Consider the following 23,845-nt stretch of genomic DNA (forward strand, 5'->3'; position numbering starts at 1 on the left):
ACCTTATATGCCTCAGAATCCTAGGCCCATGACAAGAATAGATCAATACCTAGTTGACTTCCCACGTTCCGCCCATCATTTCACTGAGACTGATTCAAAGTCTTAGGATTCCCCAATTTTAATGGAAGGAGTACACATGGAGATAAAAGACCTATAACCTGGGAGATTCTGAGAACCAACAGATTCATCACTGTTTATCAGCCTCCCCAATGTTTCAGTGAGTTTATCTGTCAGTAGCTGAGTCATAGGGCTGGATTTAGTGAAGGCAGCAGGGGTCCCGTCACCAGGGCTGAAAGCGGGGTGCAACACTACTTCAGTGGGTCGCGGGACCCAGGGCAGAATTTGGGCCTATTAAGAACGGCGGACCGTCCCCAAGAGCTGCTGGCCCAATCATTGGCCAGCAGATCAGCAGCCTCAACTGTGCCACCTCTAGCGGTGGCCACTGGTGGGGCTGCATCTGGAGGATGAGGGCACATCAATGGCTCTGCGCCCTCAAAGTCAGGTAAGTGGGGTCTGGGGGCGCTGGGGCCAGTCAGGCAGGCCCAGCGAGGAAGGGGGTGGGGGGATCGCTGACCGCGCTGTTGCTGTGGGGGCAGCCATTGCCACTGGGGGGGCCCCTGCATGGGCCAGAGTGCCTAAAAGGAGCCTGCTGGGAGCTTGCCAGGGTTTAACTGGCGGTCTTCCCATGCGACGGAAGGCCCCCCCAACCACTGGTAAAATGTCAGCGGAGGTGGGAAGAGGCCCTTAATTGGCCACTTTACTGGTTCAGTTGGGCTTCGGCTGGGCAGGTCAGCTGCTAGCTTTCCCGCTTCCCAGCCTGTCCCCAGAGGGCTGGTAAAATTCAATCCATAGACTTCGCTTGCTTAGCTGTTCTCATGGAGAATTGGCCACCCCCTTAGTTAGGGAGAGCAAAATTAGCCAGGATTCCTGCTTTTGATCTTTATTCAGTATCCTCTGCAAATTCTACCGATGTTGGGTAAGGACAGCATAAAGCTTGACAGCAATGCCTCCCAGGGTTAAATACCCGCTGGCACTCACAATCGAAGCGCACATATGAATATTGGCTATTTAGGCATGATTCAGGAAGCCATCAATGTCTTTAAGAGAGAAAAGAAAGCGTTTCAAAAGCCTTTTTGTCTGCTCTGATGCTGCTGATTGTAAAATTATTTCAGTGACATTAACCCTAATGCAAAAAAATGGTCAGGGGTTCAGTCTTGCTTTTCCATATCCCTCATAAACAGCAACTATTTTATCTAATATTCTATTCCATTTTTAATTACTTTGCTATATTATTTATACATTTGAATATTATAAGTATATTGTTACTCCCTAGTCCCATTCTATGTCTCCCTATGATAATTCAGTTCAACTCATCAAAAAGTTGTACATCGCAGTATCAATCAGTGTGCACTGCTATTTCATTTGCTCTTTGCCTGCCCAATTACATAATTGATCTATATCAATCTATATATTTTACATTCACTGTCTCTGTTGCTCTCTGTCTCTTTCAATGTTGTCAGCACTTGTTACAAGTTTAATTTTGCTATTCAACAGTATTGCTGTATATTAGGAACATCGGGATTCAAGCACTGATCTGTACAGGACTCCACTCAACATCAACCCCCAACCCCGCCCCTCCACCCCACTGCCCCACCATACCTCTACCCTACCCCTCAGTTTGACATTTCCTATTACTTCTTAACCGGATTACTCAGTCTGAAGAATTCAATTTGATGTCTATCACTGAGACTTTTGTCAGAAACTCCCTGAAAGTCCAAACTATCTCATCAAGAATTCTGTTTATGTTGACTATAATATCCTCAAAGAAGTTGAAGACATTTATCCAGAAGGATCTTTGCCTTCAAAACCAATTCTAGTTATTTTTCACTAATTTATTATGACATAGGACAATCCTGCGTATCTTTCTGCTCGCTAAAGAAGTGAACATACTCCTTTACTTCTTCTTTGGAAGAGATGATACCAGTTGGTCAGCACCTTTAAGACCGAAACATGCATATTGGCTGTACTGTTAAGGCTGAGAATAAGACTCAGACTAAGAGATTGCAGCTCCTGAAACAATGAGGGCATGAGACCTCCCAACCTTTTAGGCATTATCACTTGCCAGTCCCATCCTGAGGAATTATTGCCTGAAATGCAGCCTCCCATCATAAAACGTGCTGATCCTGAACCTGAAGTTTTCTTCCATTTACATTTGGTACATAGTTTTCATTGACCCTCCAAAAATGACTGATTGAATTAAAAAATGCATGGTAACATCTACCTTCAAAGCCTGAAATTAGCTGAAGACACTTCCTGGTACGTCAGCCCTATTTCCCATCTGCCAGAACAGTGAATTTCCAAAAGCCCGAGCCTCAAATAGTTTCAAAATCTGGCTAGAGAAAGGCATTGTTGAAATGTGCCATTTGCAACCCATGGGCAGCATTTTGGCTTTTAAGAGGTGGTTAACTCAGTAAAAAGGACACATTCAGTTACTTCCAAAACCATTACCTCAGCAATCTCAGTTTACTCCAAAAAATTCCAACTTGTCATTATTCTTGACTTCTGTGTACAGCAGAATGCAAGAGAACACTTTCAAGATAAAATACTAGATGTACTGAACCCTACACAGGCTTTGCCCTTCACCCGCACCCACTCCCCACCCAGTAGCTGTATTGTGCAATTGGGAATGTTACTTAATGACAATTGGGGGTAGTGTGGTATCTGGTAAAATGCACAGATTTGCAGATTTGATACGTGATTTAAGTAGCATTGATCATTAGCAAAACCAGCCATTCATAGTAGTGAAGATTGGCCTGTTTTTCAAATAAGCAGCTAGACTTTTAAATGATTTTGGTATGTCTGTGTAAACACATGCAACACATAAAAGTTATATTTAGATTTGTTTTTGTCATAGGTTTAATTGATTCAGAGTATGTGTTATTTTATTCTTTACACTTAGGAAGTATGCCAATTCCTTGTTACAGGATGTAATGACACAGGAGTTGCCTTTCTTTTCAGAGTGCAGCGGCAGCTCCCAGTCCAGTGCTAGGAAACATTCCCCCAGGAGACGGAATGCCAGTAGGCCCGGTACCACCGGGATTCTTTCAGGTAATAAGAGACTTAAGCAATAGGAAGAGGCTTTTCATATGACTAAATGATTTCCAAATAAGAATACGAGACCTGTGCTGAATCCCTCTAAATTATCTCTGAAGAATATAATCCATTTGAAGCTCTGAAACTCTTAGAATTACATGCATGAATCTGGGTGGGTTTTTATAAGGTTTAAATTAAACTAAACACATTGAATTGTACATCCAACTTGCTGATAATCACTCTAATATATATGTATTTTTGCTTTTAAAGGAACTGTATCCCCTAATTTGGGAGCATTAATGGTAGAATTTCATATGCATTTTTCCTGCTTTTACAGTAAACAAAAATATTTTTTTTCAAACCAGAGTGCTACTTTACTAACCTTGTTAGTGCTGCCATTTTGCATATGAGCACACTGATCAGATTCCAAAGAGATATTCCTGCCCATTTGTAATTGAGCCTGACTTCATGGGCAATATGGTGCTGGACATTATTGGTTTCCTGTTGGCATTTGTCACTCTGACTGAGTTGGAGCGAAAAATTTGGAGTTTGATTTGTTAATTATTTACATGTAAAATGAAAAACTAATTCAAGCAGCATAGCTTACAGGTTATTGAAGATGCATTAAGCTTGTATCTTCAAAAAATACAAGGAACTGCCTTGTGTAAGTTTCTGTCTCTGAGCCATGCTGGCCAGGAAGGTTCCTGCTTCTATCTCTAGTATATGCTGACTGAGCTGAGCTCTTCCAGGACAACACTATAGGTTACAGCATTGCCACTGGATTAAGAAGGAAAAATTAGCCACGGTTCTCACTCTTCATCAGTATATAGTGATCCAGACTGCACCCAAAGGGTACAAGGTGAGGAAGGATCATGCTCAGCTACATTCCCTCCCCTCTGATTAAAAGGCCAGTTGACATTGTGTATACACTCCTACATCAGTAATGCACATTTACTTGATGTATTAGACAGCCACTGCCACCCATGGAACTGTATCTCAATGAGGATGCCAGTGCCTTCAGAAGAGGGATGAAAGAAAGTTGACAAAAAAAGCTGTGTTTTTCTGTGGAACATAGAGGTAGATTTTCCCTTTATATGTCTGATACTGCCGATGGTTGGCCCAGTCTATTTTGAGGAGCAGGTCTCATAAATATAGGATCGGTGGGATTCAGGTAGAAAAGAACTTCCTGGGAAAGCCCACTGTCTCTGGGTAACCGCAACATTGTGCTGCCGGCCTCTGGGCCTGGAGAAAGGAAGGTCTGAGGATGTGGGCAGCGTTGGGAGGGGATGGTGTTGGGGTGCTTTTCCTGGCCCACAAAAACAAATTAAGCTTACCTTCTGGACACCTCTTCAAAGGCCCAAATCTCATTTACAATTAGCTTCTACATTCCGTACATATTGCTGAATGGAAAAAAATTAAGGGAGGGAGTGCTCTTCAGAAAAATAATCTCCGGACATAATATACCTGGAGCTCTTCACTAAAGCAGCTAACACAGCATAGAATATTTTCAGATTGTATGAAACAAGGCAGACATTTTTTCTGAGGCACTAAAGGTTGAGGGTTTATACCTGCATCACCTGGAAGACTGTGCTTCATGTTATTTATTGAAAAAAAAACAGGCACTGAGCATAGATAATTATAACAGTGCAAGTCTATGTAAAAACAATATTATAAAGTGTGTATGCTAGATTACAAATTTCGAGACCTGAATTGATAAAAGGGAAATCTTTTTGATGCCATATTTATCAATGCTACAGTGAAGGCATGTGTCAAGACTGGTAGATTCTTACTGCAGCTTCTTTCTCAGCATTTCATAATGCTCTTTGGGTTTCAGAATTTGTTTTTGTCTGGTTTCTGTGCTGTCCAAAAAGTTTTGTGCCAACTTGGTTAATATTTCTAGAAAACAATCTATCCAGTGCTTTTCCAACAAAAAACACCAATGGATGTACCAATCAGCCATACTGATTATGCAGTGCTTGAATTAGCTATTATTCTGTAAAAAAAAAAGGCAAGTGGAAGTTTTTTTTACACTTTTTTGCTACAAATGGAAAAGGAAAGAAGGAAAATATGCAGTGTGCAACAAATTTCATTGAAGCACGGTGTATTGTTTAAATTCAAAATATTCAGAATTTGACAGAAAGCCCGTTTTTATTTTCAACCCTTATATTAATTGTATTCATTGCAGGTCAGGATGGCCTGCACTGAATAAAATTCCACCGCACCCCCCCCCCCCACCCACCCAGGGTTTGTACTAAGAGCTGCCCGAGTCAGCTCATGCACCAGAAGATGCTAAATTACCACCCTACGCATGCGCTGACTCTTGATTTCCAGCTAAAATCAGCAGGAGGTTCTCATTCAACATAGTCTGATGCAAAAGGTCTTGCTTCATCGCCCCAGACATCTCCAAAGGAAAAAACAGGAGATTTTGCTATGATATGGAGTTCAAAACAGAAAGATTCTTACTATTTATACTTATACAGTTGCTGCTGTTCTGTAGATTTGCAGAATATGATAAATTGGGCATAAATTGTACACATGACTGTGATTTCTTTCACATCCCCATCTTCAGACCCTCGCATCATCATGAAATTCTCAAACCATAAGTGAGCATATTGCCAACAGCATTCACCACTTTTACCAATTCACCTCAGATTGTTTTTATGTTCTTGTATTTGGTAATTATTAAAATAATGAGTGCACTTTGAAATGAATAAGGGCTTTGGCTTCTCATTGCAGTTTTTGAATCCAGTTTTGTTACTGAAAAAATTCTCATAAAATAGGTTAATATTTACATTCACTGCTTAAAGTAGTAAAATTTAGAATGTTTTTGTATCTGGTTCCTTGTTAGGTTAGTGGAGTATTATTGCCTCCTAGTGGAAAGTGATTTTCCGGTTAGTATACACGCAGAATCTAGTAGAGCAGCTCGTATGATTGTGGTGTTCAGCTCAGTATATTTATTTATTTCCATCAAGTGTAGAAAATATTTTCAAAAAGTGTATATGGTCTTTTTTCCTTCCTTCGTGTTGTTGAGATAACCAAAATCTCAGCACACTATAATGATATAAGATTGAATTAGATATACTTAACAATCTTAGCATTTACATTTTGATACCTCCTTGGTCATAAAAGTTATTGGAGATGTGTTTGCTTTGTGACAGGCATCCATTTCACATACAGAACACAGCAGACATGTGTGCACACAGTATTTATGCACATATTTGCATGTAATTGTTTTGTTTGCTGTGTACTCTTGAATGCCTTTTGTTTTATGAATAAGACCAGCAATTATCTTGCTCACAGAGCTACAGGATTGCCTCCTTTTGTTAAGGCTCCTTGTACTAAGGACCATTTTCCAGCTAAAAAGGTGAACAAGAGAACTTCCTACAAGCTTGCACCAATACTGCTGTGAAACCAATAGTAAGGAATTGGGTGAGAGTGACAGAGGATAACTTACCCTAGGATTACCCTTTTTTACCTTTGAGAAAATACTAAACTTCGGCTTAACTCCTTCCTGATGGTACAGGAGGCATCTAGCATTTACAATTTTAAGAAAATTTAGATTATGAATTGATGTCCTACCATTCTATAATACAGCATATTAGAACATTAACATGTTACTCTATGAATGATGCACTAGAGCCTTGTATAACGGATCTAGTTTAACAAATGCCCAACAATAACCAGCATTTTGATGTACCCCTATTTGAATCCCGTGTAATTCTATTACATACAGTGAAAGAGCTACCTATTTCTATTCACTTTCAGTGAATGGGCTACCCATTTCCAATGTTATACGAGTGGTATTATCATGCAATTTGGAAAATGTATGCTGCAATAATGATTAAAACGTCCAATGAAAGTGGGTGAAAGTGAGCTGGTTGCAAGGGGCAGTCTTACACTTTCTTGCGATGACTGTAATAACAAGCATGGGCTTCCAGGTGCTAGGTGATTGACAGCATCGACCACAAGCAGCTGGATGCCATCTGATTGACAGGCCTATGGGTGAGCAAGGAAGTAGTAGTTGGCAGCTGAGTACAGAGAAAATGGGCATTTTGATAGGAGCTGAAAAGGAGGATTGGTTGTGGTCCTGATTAGAATAAATTGTATGATTGCTGCCAATCTTAGGCAGTAAGGAATACTCCCAACCCTGCATTGATATAATGAATATTTAGCGTGCCAAACTGGTGTTCATTATATGCAGGGTTGACTGTACTTTGAATGTGTGAAACAGCAGAATGATTAAAATATGAAATAGCAATTTGTGATCTGTGGCAATATGCAGTTTAATATAATTTACTTAAATGAGCGGAAATACGTTTAGACTTTGCCACTTTTTCTTCCATTAAGGAATATTTTTGTTGCCATCATTTGTTTTCCCTAAGCTGTGCACCATTCCATAACTGAGGGAATGGGGTGGTAGTCTGTTTGTATCCGTCTTCATACTTCCTATGTGTAGCTTGGGGAGTCGTAGTAGTTGTTGTGGATGACTTGTCCTTATGATCTGAAATTTATTCTGTTGTAAATCACAGTTATGAGACCATATCCTATTATTCATCAGTTACGACAGTGCTAATAAACTGCATGTAATTATGTAATAATTTAATTCAATTGAGAATTTTGGAGCAGCACACCCTCAATTCAGCTGATCCTGCACTAAACTGAGGTTATTTAAGTTTAGATGTGTTATCAAGAAAATCAGCAAGACTTAAGGGTTTGTTCACTTCCACAACATTGTGTCTAAAATAGAGTCAAGCTTGGCTGGTGAAAAAGGAAGAGACTACTAGCAGTCAGTGTGTTTCAGGGTGGATATTTTTCCCTTCCCCAAAGAAGTGAAGAAAGATTAACAACTTTTTTCTGTGTGTTTTGTGTTGCAACTGTGATGATCACTATGTTAGTGATTTCTATTTTTAACCCTAGTAAAAAGGGTGTCTTTTTGTGCACTTAAATTGGAAGCATTATACTATACCCAAATTAATATAAAGACCATTTTAGGCACTCACAACTTCTCAGTCTCTCATGAAAGATGTAGAATAGTTCCCTGTCACTAGTGAGCAATTCTTAATGTCTTCTTGGTATTTAATCTTGTTTTCTAAATAATTTTATTGCACAATGAGAGATGTTTTAATTGTTTCAGTGGGAGATTATGCTTCATAAACTGGGGAACATTTGGAAAGAAATTAAGATATGTTATAGCCAGCAATGAGAAGTGATACAAATTTCAGCAAATTGATATTCATCATATCTCATTGTTAGTCATAACATGTTCTGTTCATAACATTTGTAGGGTACATCTTTAATTTTTCACTTTTTTTAGGCACTTGATGATGACATCTTTTGTTTCAGCTCAGTGGCATATTTCTACCACAGCTTATAAAAGTAGGTACACACATTGCCAGAGCAATTAGTTGTTTACTATAATGTCACTTAATTGTTCAAGAATCAAAAGGTTATAAAAAGGTATAACCAACTTTTAATTTGAGAAACGCTTGGCATAGCTGGTCAATAATTTTGTTAATAGTTGTGCTTCTGGCTAATTTATGTTTGCAATTATCTCTAGGGACCACCAGGTTCACAGCCCTCGCCACATGCACAGCCTCCACCACACAACCCCAGCAATCCCATGATGGGACCTCACAGCCAGGTAGGAAGGCACAAGTAGCTAATCAGCACAAATAAACCAAGGCTGTTTGAGCACCAGCTCTGATAGCAGCTATACTCTGTTTTATGGCTTGTTATTCATCACTTCCAGCAGTGTTATGATTTGCCTCTTAAAGGTTTTCTTTTCGTTTGCAACATTGGTTTATGTTCATTGATCTGCATGTTTATTATTGCTTGGTGAGAAAATTAAATTTTCTCGCTGGCACATACCTATATATTTCCTGCATAACATGGTATATTTTATTCCAGGTCAGATTAGCAGCTATATTGTTTTAAGTCTATCTGGGCTCCACCCTGTTAGCAGATAAATCAATTGCATTGGTTTATTGTTTAAAATAGCAGTTCTAATAATTATTATTTTAATTTAGAATTAGCAAGTAATGTTTCTGACCATTAATATTACCTACCAAACATTGAATTTTTAGTGAGAATTAATGCTAGACATTAATACTATGTCTTTTATAATTAGGAAACAAAGTTAAAACCCAACCAATATGTTGGTATTTCATAGTAACCAGCACCGGTAGCAACATGTGCAAAAAAGCTCGCACTCAGTCACAACCTATCAGGTGTTCAATGAAGATGACACCTGTGCCACTAATAAGCCAATTTTTAAAAAAAAATTGGAGTTGAAAAGCCAAAGAAGTTAACAACATGCTGGTCTTTCAAATGTTTGTGCATTTACTTTTAATTTAAAATAAAACACTGGTAACTGTTTTTACTTCCTTTTCCCACTTACCTCCCTCACCCCAACCCACAACCAGTTTATCACTGATTCTTAGAAAACAGTTAGCAGCCGTTGGTTCAGTCTGAGTTCAATCATATTTGATACTGGAAACTAATCTTGGATGACCTCAGAGTGTTGATGGTAACTGGAAACAGATGGAACTTGGTTTGTTTGAGGGTGTGCTGTGCTAAAATGTATTTTATCTATGTTTTTGAAAGGTCACCTTTAAAATAAGTTTTAAAAAAGTATGTTGCGTTTTGTTTGTGAATAATGGTTCAGTTTTAAATACTTAACAATTTCAAAAACATGGTCCCTGAAATGCCTTTTAAATTGGTGTTTGAAAGCTAAATTAATGAATGTTCAGTGTGGAACTGGTCATTTTAATCTTTGTATTTTTAACATACTAGCGTATTTTCTTGTGTCGAATGACTTTAAATTGAAGACTGCATAAGTAGTATGTAATTTCAATAACACTTGTCCATTTGACTCAGTTACAGGTAGATATCCATAGGTATATTCTCAACTATTGTACAACATCTATTACAGAATGCCTACTATTTTAGACTACTACATTTTTAATTATTGAAAAATTAAAAGCCATGTACTAAATGTATGTGTACCTTTAGTCAATTGCCAATCAGTTAAATTCACATGGAGAGATGAGCAGTTTAAATTAGTTTCTTTTTAAAGCTTAATGTTCCTTTTGAAAATGATTATGTTAACACTACGGACTGAATGGGCGGCACAGTGGCGCAGTGGTTAGCACCGCAGCCTCACAGCTCCAGCAACCCAGGTTCAATTCTGGGTACTGCCTGTGTGGAGTTTGCAAGTTCTCCCTGTGTCTGCGTGGGTTTCCTCTGGGTGCTCCGGTTTCCTCCCACATGCCAAAGACTTGCAGGTTGATAGGTAAATTGGCCATTATAAATTGCCCCTAGTATAGGTAGGTGGTAGGGAAATGTAGGGACAGGTGGGAATGTGGTAGGAATATGGAATTAGTGTAGGATTAGGATAAATGGGTGGTTGATGGTCGGCACAGACTCGGTGGGCCGAAGGGCCTGTTTCAGTGCTGTATCTCTAAATAAATAAATAAAAATAAATAAAAATTGTACAGACCCCCTGACGTCAGGGTTCATGGTGGGGGTGGAGGGGGGAGGTGCTGGAAAATGCCTCCAGGAGAGGGCTGCCATGCACCCCAACGCCAGGAAGGCCCAGCCTGATATTGCCGGCGGTGGCGAGGCCTCGTGGCAGCACCCCGCCGCTCGGCGACGGGACCCCCATTAACATAGTTAAATAAATTAAAATTAATGAACTAATCATACCTAGGCCGCCATCTTCCGTCCCACTGAGATCTTCCTGCCACTGGCTGGCACTCCTGGGCCTTCGGATCCCCATCCGAGGAAACGAGGCAGAGCACCTGTGGGGAACGGGGAGGAGGTAAGTTTATCCATGCAGAAGTGGGGGAACGGGCTCAAAGTAACATCATTGGTGGTGGGGATAGTGGGAAGGGTTTCAGGTGAAAGTTTATGCACTTTGGCGGGGTGGGGTGCGGGTGGGGGAAGATCAACTGGACAAAGTCAGTATTTTGAGAGGGAGAGGACAGGTAATTAATTTTATGGTTATTGGGCAGGTGGGAGAGGGGAAAAGTAAATATATTGTTTTATTCACTGCATCTTTAAATATTTAAATTTAACAATGGGGCTCAAAGCCCTTTAAAAACGGCGTCAACACCTGTGCACAGGCAGCTGACACCATTGTTGGGGACAGACAGCCCGCCCCCTCCATGTGATTTGGGGGCTATTTAAATGAGCCGCCATGCTTAGGATTGCGGCGGATCCGATTGTTTTCGCGGCAGCGGACTTGTACAATTCAGCCCTAGATGTTGCTTGTTGCAATCACTTGTATTAAAAGAATAGAAACCTGCAAAAATGTGGTACAACACAATGAAACAAACTGCTTTAGCACATGATTAACCAGTTAGAGCTGGCAAATTCTAAATATTTAAAATATAAAAGATTTTATAATTGGCGCTGTGGTGTAGCATATTAGTGGACCCTCTGCTTGACACTCACTTTCATTTGAGCCAGCTCAGAATGGGAATTATCAGTATGGACTAGCACCCAGATGCTCACCAAGCTTGTTGATGTGACTTTCATTTTCACTTCTACAACAGTTGAGAGGTGCAAGTACTTTAAAACGGTAGAGATATGTATCTAGGCATTGAATATAGAAGGCTGATGTCATACCAGATTGTTCCTATAATTATTGCCATGAAATGTTACTCTTTGTTATTCAGGAACGGTACAATTTCACCAGGAATGTCTTGAGATATTTACATGGTGTTTGATTTGTAGTTGCTGCTGTGGGGAACAGATTGTAGCATCAACCATTTATAAATCAACTGAGCTGTCTTCTATTTTGCATGTTGACTTGTTTTTGCTGTATAGTTTAAACGAGTAGATAACTTTTGGGTTTTGTACATGTACAATTTGCACAGATTTATTTGCTGTTTGTTAAATTCCATGCTGATAAACTTGAGTGTTTTACACTATGAATTAACCACATTTGGCTTGTTGACCTAACAATTAAGAGGCTTGCTTCATACCACTGAGTTCAGTTATGACCCTATAATCGTTGATATTGAGATTCTTTGGCTGAATGCGTGATGAATTTTGTTGATTTCTGATGATGAGGATTCCTACTTTGTGGGAGAAAAGAAACCTAGCTGGACCAGTGATCTTTTAAAGGATGAATGTGGGTGAATAAAAGTGGGATGTTGAAAGTTGATGAGCTAGTGCTCCCTTTCTCACCTGAAGGTGATTCTTTTGGAGGTAAGACCATGTGAAAAGTAGAGCATAAGGTGAAAATGGATACTTAAAAATAGGAATGATGCTGAAGTTGAATTATTTTGGTCAAAAAATACATTTTTTCATTTATTTGCCTGTTGCAGCCTTTCATGTCACCTCGCTATCCAGGAGGCCCCAGGCCACCCCTCAGAATACCTAACCAGGTAAAAGTTGTATTTGTATTGCATGATATTAAGAAACTTCCTTCGTATTTGCATTGTCTCTTATGAAATGTTATACTGATTGCTGTTTGCTGTATTATTACAGACATTTGTTCAGTTGAAATATCTATAACAATGACTTTTTTAATTCTTTAGTATGGGCTATAAATGCAGAAAATAAAACAAAAACACAGAGCATTTCTTTACATAGTATATTTCCAAATAACAACAACAACCTATATTTATATAGCACGCTTCATGTAATAACATGTCCCAAGACCCTTCACAGGAGCATTATCAAACAAAATATGACACCAAGCCACATATTCGATCAGGTGACCAAAAACTTGGTCAAAGTAGTTTTAAGGAGTGTCTTAAAAGGAGGAAAGCGAGGTGGAGTGGTAGAGAGATGTAGGGGGGTATTCCAGAGCTTAGGGCCTAAGCAACTGAAGGTGCAGCCACCAATGGTGGAGCGATTAAAATCAGGGATGCTCAAGAGGTCAGAATTGGAGGAGTGCAGATATCTCAGAAAGTTGTTGGGCTGGAGAAGATTACAGAGATAGGGAGGGGGCGAGGCCGTGGATGGATTTGAAAACAAGGATGAGAATTTTAAAATCAAGCCATTGCTTGACTGGGAGCCAGTGTAGGTCAGCGAGTATCGGAACAATAGGTCAAAGAAACTTGGGACTTGGTGCGAGTTAAGACACGGGCAGCAGAGTTTGGATGACTGGAGGGTAGAATGTGGGAGGCTAGCCACCAACACGTTGGAATAGTCAAGTCCAGAGGTAACGAAGGCATCAATAAGGGTTTCAGCAGCAGATGAGCTGAGACGGAGCGAAGTCAGGCGATGTTTTGCAGATGAAAATAGGTGACCTTAGTGATGGCATAAATATGAGGTTGATAGCACATCTCGGGATCAAATGTGACACCAAGATTGCGAACAGACGAGCTGACAGGGAGAGGGATGGAGTCAGTAACTATGGAATGGAGTTTGGAGCGAGAAACGAAAACGATGGCTTCAGTCTTCCCAAATTTAGTTGGAGGAAATTTCTGCTCATCCAGTACTGGATGTCAGAAAAGCAGGCTGATAGCTTAGCAACAGTGGAGGAGTCAAGAGAAGTGATGGTGAGGTAGAGCTGGGTGTTGTCAGCATACATATGTAAACTAACGCTGTGCTTTCGGATGATGTCCCTGAGGGGCAGCATGTGAATGGGAAACAGGAGGGGCACCAGAGAAAACAGTGCGGGAGCAGGAAGAGAAGCCATTGCAAGTGATTATCTGGCTATGTTTAGATAGATAATAGTGGAGCCAGGTGAGAGCAGTCCCACCCTGCTGGACGATAGTGGAGAGGTGTGGGAGGAGGACGGTGCGGTCAACCATGTCAAATGCTGTAGACAGAGTGAGAAGAACCAAGAGGGAATGTTTACCTTTGTCACAGTCACATAGGATGTCGCTTGTGACTTTGATAAAAGCCGTTCCGGTACTGTTGCAGGGGTAGAAATCTGATTGGACAGATTCAAACATGGCGTTCCAGGAAAGTTGGGCACAGATTAGGGAGGCAACAACACATTCAAGGACCTGAGAGAAAAGGGAGGTCGGAGATGGGGCATTAGTTTGCAGGAACGGTGGTGTCAAGGATTGGTTTTTTGAGGTGGCTACGGTGACGGCAGATTTAAAGGGGAAAGGGACAACACCTGAAGAGGGAGAACCGTTAACAATATCAGCTAACATGGGGACCAGGAAGGGAAGCTGGGTGGTCAGCAGTTTAGTGGGAATAGCATTGAGGCAGCAGGTGGTGGGCCTCGTGGATAAGATGAGCTCATAGAGGGCATGACAGGAGATAGAAGAGAAACTAGAGAAAAATGCTAGGACGAGGGGAGCATTAGAGGAAGATTGGCCAGGGAGGGACGCAGCAGAGGCAGCTGATTGGATGGTCTCTATCTTAGTGACAAAGATGTCCATGAGCTCCTTGCACTTATTGTTGGAGGTGAGGGTAGAAGGAACAGGGAACAAGGAACAGTTGTAATCTTGGCACCCCACATATTTAACGTTAAGAAATGTAATCTACTTTCAATAGCAATTAAATAGCCATGAAGGTAAATAGCAAACCATGGGCTGAATTTATTGTGGTCATTTGGAGCGGGAATGGTGACATGGGTGGGGGACAGAGAATCACGTCGGAAACGTTAGCTCGGATATCAGGCATCGCAATGTTGGTTCCAGATTTAGTCAGCGGCGGGAAAGCACCAAGGCAGAATAGTCACCCTGACGCGATGGAAATGTATTTTAAATTGCTGAACACCTACTTTTAATACATTTGCATCGAATTCATCATGATTCAATGGGGGGCTTGGGGTTAAGGGGACGGCGGGCAGCACTTATGCCCTCAGATTCCCGACTGTTAAAAGCTGGTGGCACCAAGGCGAGGCTTTAGTGCCATGACGTGTAGGCAGTCATATCCAGCACTGCATGGGGGAAGAGGGGGCTGTGGAGGCCATTGTCGGCCTGCAGTGTTGTGCGCTTTGCATGGTAGTGGGGTGGGGGTGGTCAGGTTCTCCGGTGCTCAGCAAGATGTGGGGGGAGATAAGGTTCTCTGCAGGGGCTGGGGTGGGGATCTCCCGTGCTCTGCAAGTGGGGTCAGGGTCTTGGGCCCTCTGCAGTGGGGGGGGTCAGGGTCTCGGGTGCTCTGCAAGGGGGGGGCGGGTGCTTGGATTTGGGTGCTCTGCGAGGGTGGGCTTGGGTTTGACTGCTGTGCAAGGTGGGGTGCTTGGGTTGGGGCAGCTGTATTGGATGACCAAACTGATGGGTGAGATGTGTGGTTTCCCATACTGCTGGATGAGAGAATTGGCTATCAGTAAAGATGGGCACTGAGGGCAATCAGGGAGTCTGTTGGGAGAGGTTGCTAAAGCTCAGTTAACAAGGCAGAGTCGTCTCTGCATCAACAGTGCTCTGCAGGCCCACAGGTCACCCGGCATGGATCTCATACACCCTGTCTTTTTAGACCCCTGAGGCGTTAGAGGCAGCTGCGCCTGCCCATGGAGCTCCACAAAGAGAGCAACAGCAGTCGGTCATGCCAAGAAGGGTCCACCTGCATCAGAGAGTGTAGAGGACTCGAATCAGCTCCCTCCAAATGTTCAAGGGGCATTGTCAGTGAAGACTACGCCTCTCCAGGGAGGCAGTCACTGATTTATGCGCCCTGCTGCACGACGAGTTGTGGCCTATGGGATTTTGGGTCACCCTATGCCAGTAGCCCTGAAGATCACTGTGGCACTAAACCTTTATGCATCTGGATCATTTCAAGAATCAACAGGGGACATGTGTGGAGTTTCTCAGGCAGCTGCCCACCACTGCATTAAGGAGGTGACCAATGCCTTGTTCAAGAGGGCTGGCGACTATGTGAAGGTCCGGACCGACCCTGACAGTCAGGCCAAGAGGGCCATCGGATTCAGGGCCAGTGTTGGATTTCTCCGGGTGCAAGGTGTGATAGATTGCACATGTGGCCATTAAGGCTGCAACAGACCAGCCAGCCGCCTTCATCAACAGGAAGGGTTTTCATTCCATCAACGTTCAACTGGTCTGTGATGACCGAAAGCGTTTCCTACAGGTGTGTGCCCACTTCCTGGGAAGCAGTCACGACGCCTACATACTTCAACAATCCCAGGTGCCACAGCTTTTCAAGCCCCCGCTTGCTTTCAAGGATGGATTCGTGGGGATAAGGGCTACCCATTGAAGACATGGCTTCTGATGCCTGTGAGGAACCCTCACAATGCAGCAGAGGAGAGGTACAACACTTGCCATGGGTCCTCCCAAGCAACCGTGGAGCTGCCCATTGGGCAGCTGAAGATGAGATTCTGCTGCCCAGATCAATTTGGCGCATTTCACATATTGTTGTGGTCTGCTGTGCTCTGCACAATGTAGTGCTGCAGAGAGGGGAGGCCTTGCAAGATGATAACATGACTGAAAGACATTCCTCCACCGACGAGGAGGATGCAGAGGAGGGAGATGAGCAAGTAAAAGTGGATGTTGAAGCCCTTGCTCTGGTGCCTAGGCAGATTGAGCGATGGCCAAGGGGGTAAGAGACAATCTCATACTTACCCACTTCCAGCCACCCCGATGGCCACTCAGAGAAAAAACAATTAAAGACTCACCTTAATGCATGTAGTCTGTCACATCCTTTCTATTTGTGTTCCGTGTCTAGCTTCCAGCTGGACCACTCGCTAGTGCCCATGGGACATCATATTCAAATGAGGGCTGTGCCTACAATGGCAATCCACTAAGGGGAAGAGTTAAGTCAGCAGCTTACAATTAATGTATAAAATAATCAATTTTTAAAAAATTTATTTATTCATTCATGGGATGTGGGCGTCACTGGCTATGCCAGCATTTATTGCCCATCCCTAATTGCCCTTGAGAAGGTGGTGGTGAGCTGCCTTCTTGAACCGCTGCAGTCCATGTGGGGTAGGTACACCCACAGTGCCGTTAGGAAGGGAGTTCCAGGATTTTGACCCAGCGACAGTGAAGGAACGGCGATATAGTTCCAAGTCAGGATGGTATGTGACTTGGACGGGAACTTGCAGGTGGTGATGATCCCATGCATCTGCTGCTCTTGTTCTTCGAGGTGTTAGAGGTCGCGGGTTTGGAAGGTGCTGTCTAAGGAGCCTTGGTGTGTTTACACAATGAAGGTTAATGGCTTGAACTAAAAAACTGTATATGATGCAATTTATGTCAAATTTCAAACACTTGTGAACCACAAGTGTGTCTGCATACTTTTTTTATACATTTACGAGTGCTTCTATGAGATGTGACCCCTGCGCTAGCAGCTGGGCTGGAGGCAGGTTGCTGATCAGGCTGCCCCTTGGCTTCTGATGACTTCGGCTGCCGTACTCTGGCTGCCTGAGGGCCTCGTGCACTGCTGCAGGACTCTCCTCAGGCATAACGGCTGCTGGAGGTGGGCTTACTGGCAGAGGGACTGAGGAGCCGGTGTCCACTCTCGGAGCGCCCTGAGGTGAGCCCCCAGCTGTGGAGGTCAGCCTCTCCTCCCTTTCAAGGCTGACATAAATCTCTTTGCTTGCCAGAGAAGGACGAGGAGCTGGAGTTGCCACTGCTGCGTTGAGCTCATGACCAAGGTAATGGTGTGCAGACTGTGTGCATTTGTGGGATCTGGCTCTTCATGAGGATAGCCAACTTCTCGATGGAGGAACTCTCACCCTCACATGCCTGAGACATGGCAGCACTCATTGGTATGAATGGACTCCTCCATTATGGCTCAAGGCTGCGTATGGCCTCTGGCATCTCCGCCATATGTTGCCTTACCTCTCTCTGCAACTCCAGCATGCTGTATGCTGTCGACACCAAAGGCTCGTCATCAGCATGAGGTTCAGCATGGGCCTGGCCACCCACTGTCCTCCAACTGTCAGAGGCCTCGGCTATCTCAGCCTCAGCCAGCTGCTCTGGCGCATATGCGGTGTTCTCACCAGCTTGTCACCCTGATTCTACATCTGAGCGGAAAAGCACCAAGGTGAAAGCATCTGTGCTGGTGGAAGGTGCAGGAGAGTCATGAGACTGTGCATCCTAAGAGTGCTCCTCCTCCTCAGAGGTTGATGGTTGTTCCGCTTCTGGTTGTGTCTCCTGCGCACGCTGACCCGCATGAAAGAACACAAACACATGAGTTAGGCTGTGCAGTTCTCATCATGCCAACTGTACGCGATGTGGGTCTCCAGAAGTGAACTGTATGTCGATGGAAGCCAACCTTCACTCTCTTCCATGGAAACTCCAGCATCTGATAGGAAACAGCTGCCCTGGGTCCCCACAAATTCCAGTACCACTTCCTCTGCTGTGGAGAGAGCCCTGATGTCTGGGATGGCTCCACCAATCTGGCCTGTTTCCCACCTGTTATGGGTCCTCTTGTCCTGCAAGTGGAAAGAGGGATATAGTCATACTTTGCAGAGAGATCAACATGACAGTTCTGCTGGTGTCAGCCCCTTGCCCCTACTGGAGTATCACATATAGCTCATGCTCCCGTCTGCTCTCATGGGAGTTAATGGGGGTGAGCTGTGAAAGAATTGTAGCTTGTGGCCAAGATATAGTCATGTACCTATCAGGATGAGACGATGCCTAACTCCACTGCCACTGTTATAGTGCTCCCTCCCCATGCCCTGCTTTGTCCTGTGCAGCCACTTGCTATTACTAAAAGGGAGACAGTTGTGGAACACTCACCTTGGCAGAATGCAGGAGGTTGTTGACCCTCTTGCGGCAATGTACCCTGTTCCTGGGGGTGATGCCTGATGTCCTCAGTGATCTCCATCCAGCTTGCTTGGTCAGACAGAAGGACCTCTTCTTGCCTTGGTTGGGGAAGAGGACCTCCCGCCTTTCCCTTGCAGCCTAGAGGAGAATCTCGAGGAAGGATCGCTAAACCATTGGGACACCCTGTATCTTGCCTCTGCCATCCTGCGGTGTCCACCTCGGTGGGGGTGGTGGGGAGCGCTGGTAGACCTTTAAATATGGCACCAGCACCTGCTCCGAAGTCATCTGACGCTTTATTCATTGTCTCGCATCCTGCCCTCCTGCGGGATTGGACCTGCCCTGCGCCTCCATTACACAAAATGGCCATCCTCCACGTGTTCCCGGTGGGGTAGCCGCCCATGTGAGTAAGGGGGAAACGGCGCCTCTTTCCAGGTCTGCCACCGGGACCTGCAGCAGGCTCACTAAATTCAGCCCTATATTTGCACTATTACCGGATTGTGTTGTTGTGTGCTCTGCAAGGGGCTTTGGGGTCTTGGGGGCTCTGCAAGGGGGTTCAATGTGGCTTTGGGGGGCTGTATTGGGTTACCTAATTGCTGCGTGTGATACGTTTAGTCACTTGTACTGCTGCAAGAGAGGGACGACAATCAGCAAGGTTGGGCTCTGAAGGCCACTGCAGACTCCACCGAGAGAATTGTCAAAAGCTCAGTTGCCAAGGCAGGGTCGTCTCTGCATTGACAGCAATCTACAGGCCCACAGGTCACCTGACATAGGTTTCATTCACCCTGTTTTTTGGACCTCCGGGAATGATGCAGCTCTTCTGATGGAGCAGGGGGGACCAAGCTGCAGCTGCACTTGTCCGTGAAGCTCCACAATGAGATTAATAGCAGCCGACCATGCCAACAATTGCCCTTGTATGCCAGAGAGTATACCAGACTCGCATCAGCTACCTCCAGATGTTCGAGCGCCATTGTCAGTGAAGGCTACGGCTCTCCAGGGAGACCATCACCGACTTATGTGCCCTGCTGCAGGACGAGTTGCAACCTCTGGGATTTGGGGGTCACCTTATGCCAGTGGCCCCGAAGATCACCATTGCACTAAATGTCTACGCATCTGGATCTTCCCATCCACTGGGGACAAGTCTGGGGTCTCTCAGGCAAAAATCCACCGGTGCATCAAGGAGGTGACCAGTGTCTTGTTCAAGAGGGGCGGCGACTATGTGTGCTACCAATCCAACCCTGACAGTCAGGCTGAGAGGGCCATCGGATTCGAGGCCATTGCTGGATTTCCCTGGCTGCAAGGTATGATAGATTGCACACATGTGGCCATCAAGGCTCCCAAGGACCAGTCAACCACCTTCATCAACAGGAAGGGCTTCCATTCAATCAACGTTCAAATGGTCTTCAACCACTGAAAGCATTTCCTACCGGTGTGTGTCTGCTTCCCTGGAAGCAGCAATGATGCCTACATACTTCGACAGTCCCAGGTGCCATAGCTTTTCAAGTCCCGTTTGCATTCAGGGATGGATTCTCGCGGACAAGGGCTACCCACTGAAAACTTGGCTTTTTATGCTTGTGAGGAACCCTCGCAATGCAACGGAGGGAAGGTACAACAATTGCCACGGCTCCACTTCAATGATTGTCGATCAGGCCATTGAGCTACTGGAGATGAGATTCTGCTGCCTCGATCGATCTGGTGGAGTCCTGCAGTATGCCCCAGCGAGGGTCATGCGTCTCACGGTGGACTGCTGTGCTCTGCACAATCTAGCACTACTGAGGTATACATATATTAATGAGGGCTGTGGTCACATGGCATCACACTGTGGGGGAAGTCAGCAGCTCACAATTAAGGCATAATGGAAAATGGCTTTCAGACAATGATTGCTAATGATTTGTACAAAAGAGCTTTTAATTAATCAATATATTACATATTTCCTACACCCATGAGTCCCCAAGTGTGGCGAGGCGGTCTTCTTAATATGCTTGTGAGTGCTCCTATGACAGCAGATGGGCTGGGCGCACGCTTGTGATCAGGCTGCTCCTTGGCCTGGGATGATCAGGCGGGCGTCCTCTGGCTGATTGAGGCCTGGAAGGTGCTTGCCTCTCCTTAGGCATTGCAGCTGCTGGAGCTGGGCTCACTGGCAGAGGGGCTGAGGAGATGGTGTCCACACTCGGAGCATTCTGAGGGGAGTCCCCAGATGTGGCGGGTAGCCTCTCCTCCACCTTTTCAAGGCTCACTTGAACATCCCTGCTCACCAGGGAAGGACGAGGAGTGGGAGAAGTCTCCAACTCCTGTTCCTTCTCCTGCCTTGTCACTGCTGCGTTGAACTCATGACCAAGGCGATGGTATGCAGGTCTATGCGCATCTATGGAATCTGGCTTTCCATGAGGGTCGCCAACCTCTCGATGGAGGAAGCCATGGGCTCACATGCCTCAGACATGGCAGCACTCATGGCATGGATGGATTCCTCCATCATCCACTTATGACTGCGCATGGCCTCTGGCATCTCTGCCAGATGTTGCCTAACCTGTCTCTGCAACTCCAGCATGCCCTGTGCTGTCGACACCAGAGGCTTGTCATCAGCCTGGGTTTCAGCATGGGCCTGGCCACCCACAGTCCTCTGACTGTCAATGGCCTCAGCTGTATCAGCCTCAGCCAACTATTCTGACGCATGTTTTGTACTCTCAAAAGCTTGTCACCTTGATTCTACAGCCAGGCGGAAACTCACCGAGGTGAAAGTATCTGCGCTGGCGGAAGGCGCAGTAGAGTCATGGGACTGTGCATCCTCTGAGTGCTCCTCCTCCTCAGAGGTTGACAGCTGTCTCCCTGTAGCTGCAGTCTCCTGTGGCGCCGACCTGCATGAGAGAACACAAACATGTGGATTAGGCTGTGCAGATCTCACCATGGCAACCAGACGTGATGTGGGTCTCCAAAAATATGCCGATGGAAACCAGTCCTCACTATCTTGTGCAAAGACTCCAGTCTCTTCGTCCGAGATTGCGCGGCTGCCCTGGGTTCCCACTAGTTCCAAGGCCTCTTCCTCAGCTGGGGTGAGAGGACATAGATCCAGAACTCCACCGCCAGTCCGGGCTGTCTCCTTCCTGTTGTGGGCCCTCTTGTCCTGTAAGAGGAAGGATGGAGAAAGTAAAAATTGGCTGAGAGATCAACATGTCAGTTCTGCGACTGCCAGCCCCTCGTCGTCGACTGGGGAATCTGATATCTCTCATGCTGACACACGCTGTCAGGGGAGTTAACAGGGGTGAACTATGAAGGAAGGTGGCCTGTGGCCAAGATGCAGCCATTCATCTGTCAGGATGAGGGAATACCCTAGCCCCTCTGCCATCGCCATGGTAGTGGCACCCTCCACCTGACTGGGGCGCGTCTCCACTATGCAAAATGGCCACTCACTGCGTGATCGCAGTGGGGCGGCCGTCCACATGATGGAGAGGAACAGCACCATTAAATTCAGCCCAGTGTGTGCAAGTTTTCTCAATAACCACCTGGGAGATTCTTAATTTAATAGTTGAACCATAGCCATAATTTGGGGTTACAGGAGAGAAAGGGAGAGGAACACACACAAGTTGTGCCTTGTTTTTAGCTTTTCTTTTAGCCGTGGGAGGGACCCAAATGTTCTTATCATAAAAATAGTTAATTTAAGTAATACTGGATTTGTTTCCGAGCCATCAAAATCAGCAATAATCTATGCATTTTTTGGGCTTGCATAATAAGTCTGAAAATATGCCACATAATTCAGGTAAAATAACAACTTGTATTTATATAGCGCCTTTAACATAATAAAACACCCAAGGTGCTTCACAAGAGGAAAAAGGAAGCATACATAAGGTCTAGGCGGCTGAAGAAAGATGAAGCTTTGAAAGAATTAAGAGGGCTAAAAGGGGTCATGAAATATCTTTAGCAAACAGGGTTAAGGAAAATCCCAAAGCCTTTTATTCATATATAAGGAGCAAGAGGGTAACTAGAGAAAGGATTGGCCCACTCAAGGACAAAGGAGCAAAGTTATGCGTGGAGTCAGAGAAAATGGGTGAGATTCTAAACGAGTACTTTGCATCGGTATTCACCGAGGAGAGGGACATGACGGATGTTGAGGTTAGGGACAGATGTTTGATTACTCTCGGTCAAGTCGGCATAAGGAGGGAGGAAGTGTTGGGTATTCTAAAAGGCATTAAGATGGACAAGTCCCCAGGTCCGGATGGGATCTATCCCAGGTTTCTGTGGGAAGCGAGAGAGGAAATAGCTGGGGCCTTAACAGATATCTTTGCAACATCCTTAAACACGGGTGAGGTCCCGGAGGACTGGAGAATTGCTAATGTTGTCCCCTTGTTTAAGAAGGGTAGCAGGGATAATCCAGGTAATTATAGACCGGTGAGCCTGACGTCAGTGGTCGGGAAGCTGCTGGAGAAGATACTGAGGGATAGGATCTATTCCCATTTGGAAGAAAATAGGCTTATCAGTGATAGGCAACATGGTTTTGTGCAGGGAAGGTCATGTCTTACCAACTTAATAGAATTCTTTGAGGAAGTGACAAAGTTGATTGATGAGGGAAGGGCTGTCGATGTCATATACATGGACTTCAGTAAGGCATTGGATAAGGTTCCCCATGGTAGGCTGATGGAGAAAGTGAAGGCGCATGGGGTCCAAGGTGTACTAGCTAGATGGATAAAGAACTGGCTGGGCAACAGGAGACAGGGAGTAGCAGTGGAAGGGAGTTTCTCAAAATGGAGATGTGTAATGAGTGGTGTTCCACAGGGATCCATGCTGGGACCACTGTTGTTTGTGATATACATAAATGATTTGGAGGAAAGTATAGGTGGTCTGATTAGCAAGTTTGCAGACGACACTAAGATTGGTGGAGTAGCAGATAGTGAAGGGGACTGTCAGAGAATACAGCAGAATATAGATAGATTGGAGAGTTGGGCAGAGAAATGGCAGATGGAGTTCAATCAGGGCAAATACGAGGTGATGCATTTTGGAAGATCCAATCCAATACAGTAAATGGAAAAGTCCTGGGGAAAATTGATGTACAGAGAGATTTGGGTGTTCAGGTCCATTGTTCCCTGAAGGTGGCAACGCAGGTCAATAGAGTGGTCAAGAAGGCATACGGC

General features: G+C 44.7%; 1 protein-coding gene across 9 annotated transcripts in view; it reads left to right on the top strand.

Annotated features, from left to right (window-relative positions):
- Window positions 1–23,845, top strand: part of ssbp2b (single stranded DNA binding protein 2b) — a 673,806-nt gene that overhangs the window by 504,909 nt on the left and 145,052 nt on the right. For 5 of the 9 annotated variants that reach the window (XM_068029625.1, XM_068029627.1, XM_068029626.1 and 2 more), the window contains 3 exons: window positions 3,019–3,108; window positions 8,651–8,734; window positions 12,426–12,485. In XM_068029625.1, coding sequence (XP_067885726.1) covers window positions 3,019–3,108; window positions 8,651–8,734; window positions 12,426–12,485 — 234 coding nt within the window. The remainder of the gene's footprint in view (window positions 1–3,018; window positions 3,109–8,650; window positions 8,735–12,425; window positions 12,486–23,845) is intronic. The other 4 variants (XM_068029629.1, XM_068029631.1, XM_068029630.1 and 1 more) reach the window with 2 other exon arrangements.

The sequence above is a fragment of the Heterodontus francisci genome, chromosome 4, assembly GCF_036365525.1.
Source record: "Heterodontus francisci isolate sHetFra1 chromosome 4, sHetFra1.hap1, whole genome shotgun sequence".
Classification (NCBI taxonomy): Eukaryota; Metazoa; Chordata; class Chondrichthyes; order Heterodontiformes; family Heterodontidae; genus Heterodontus; species Heterodontus francisci.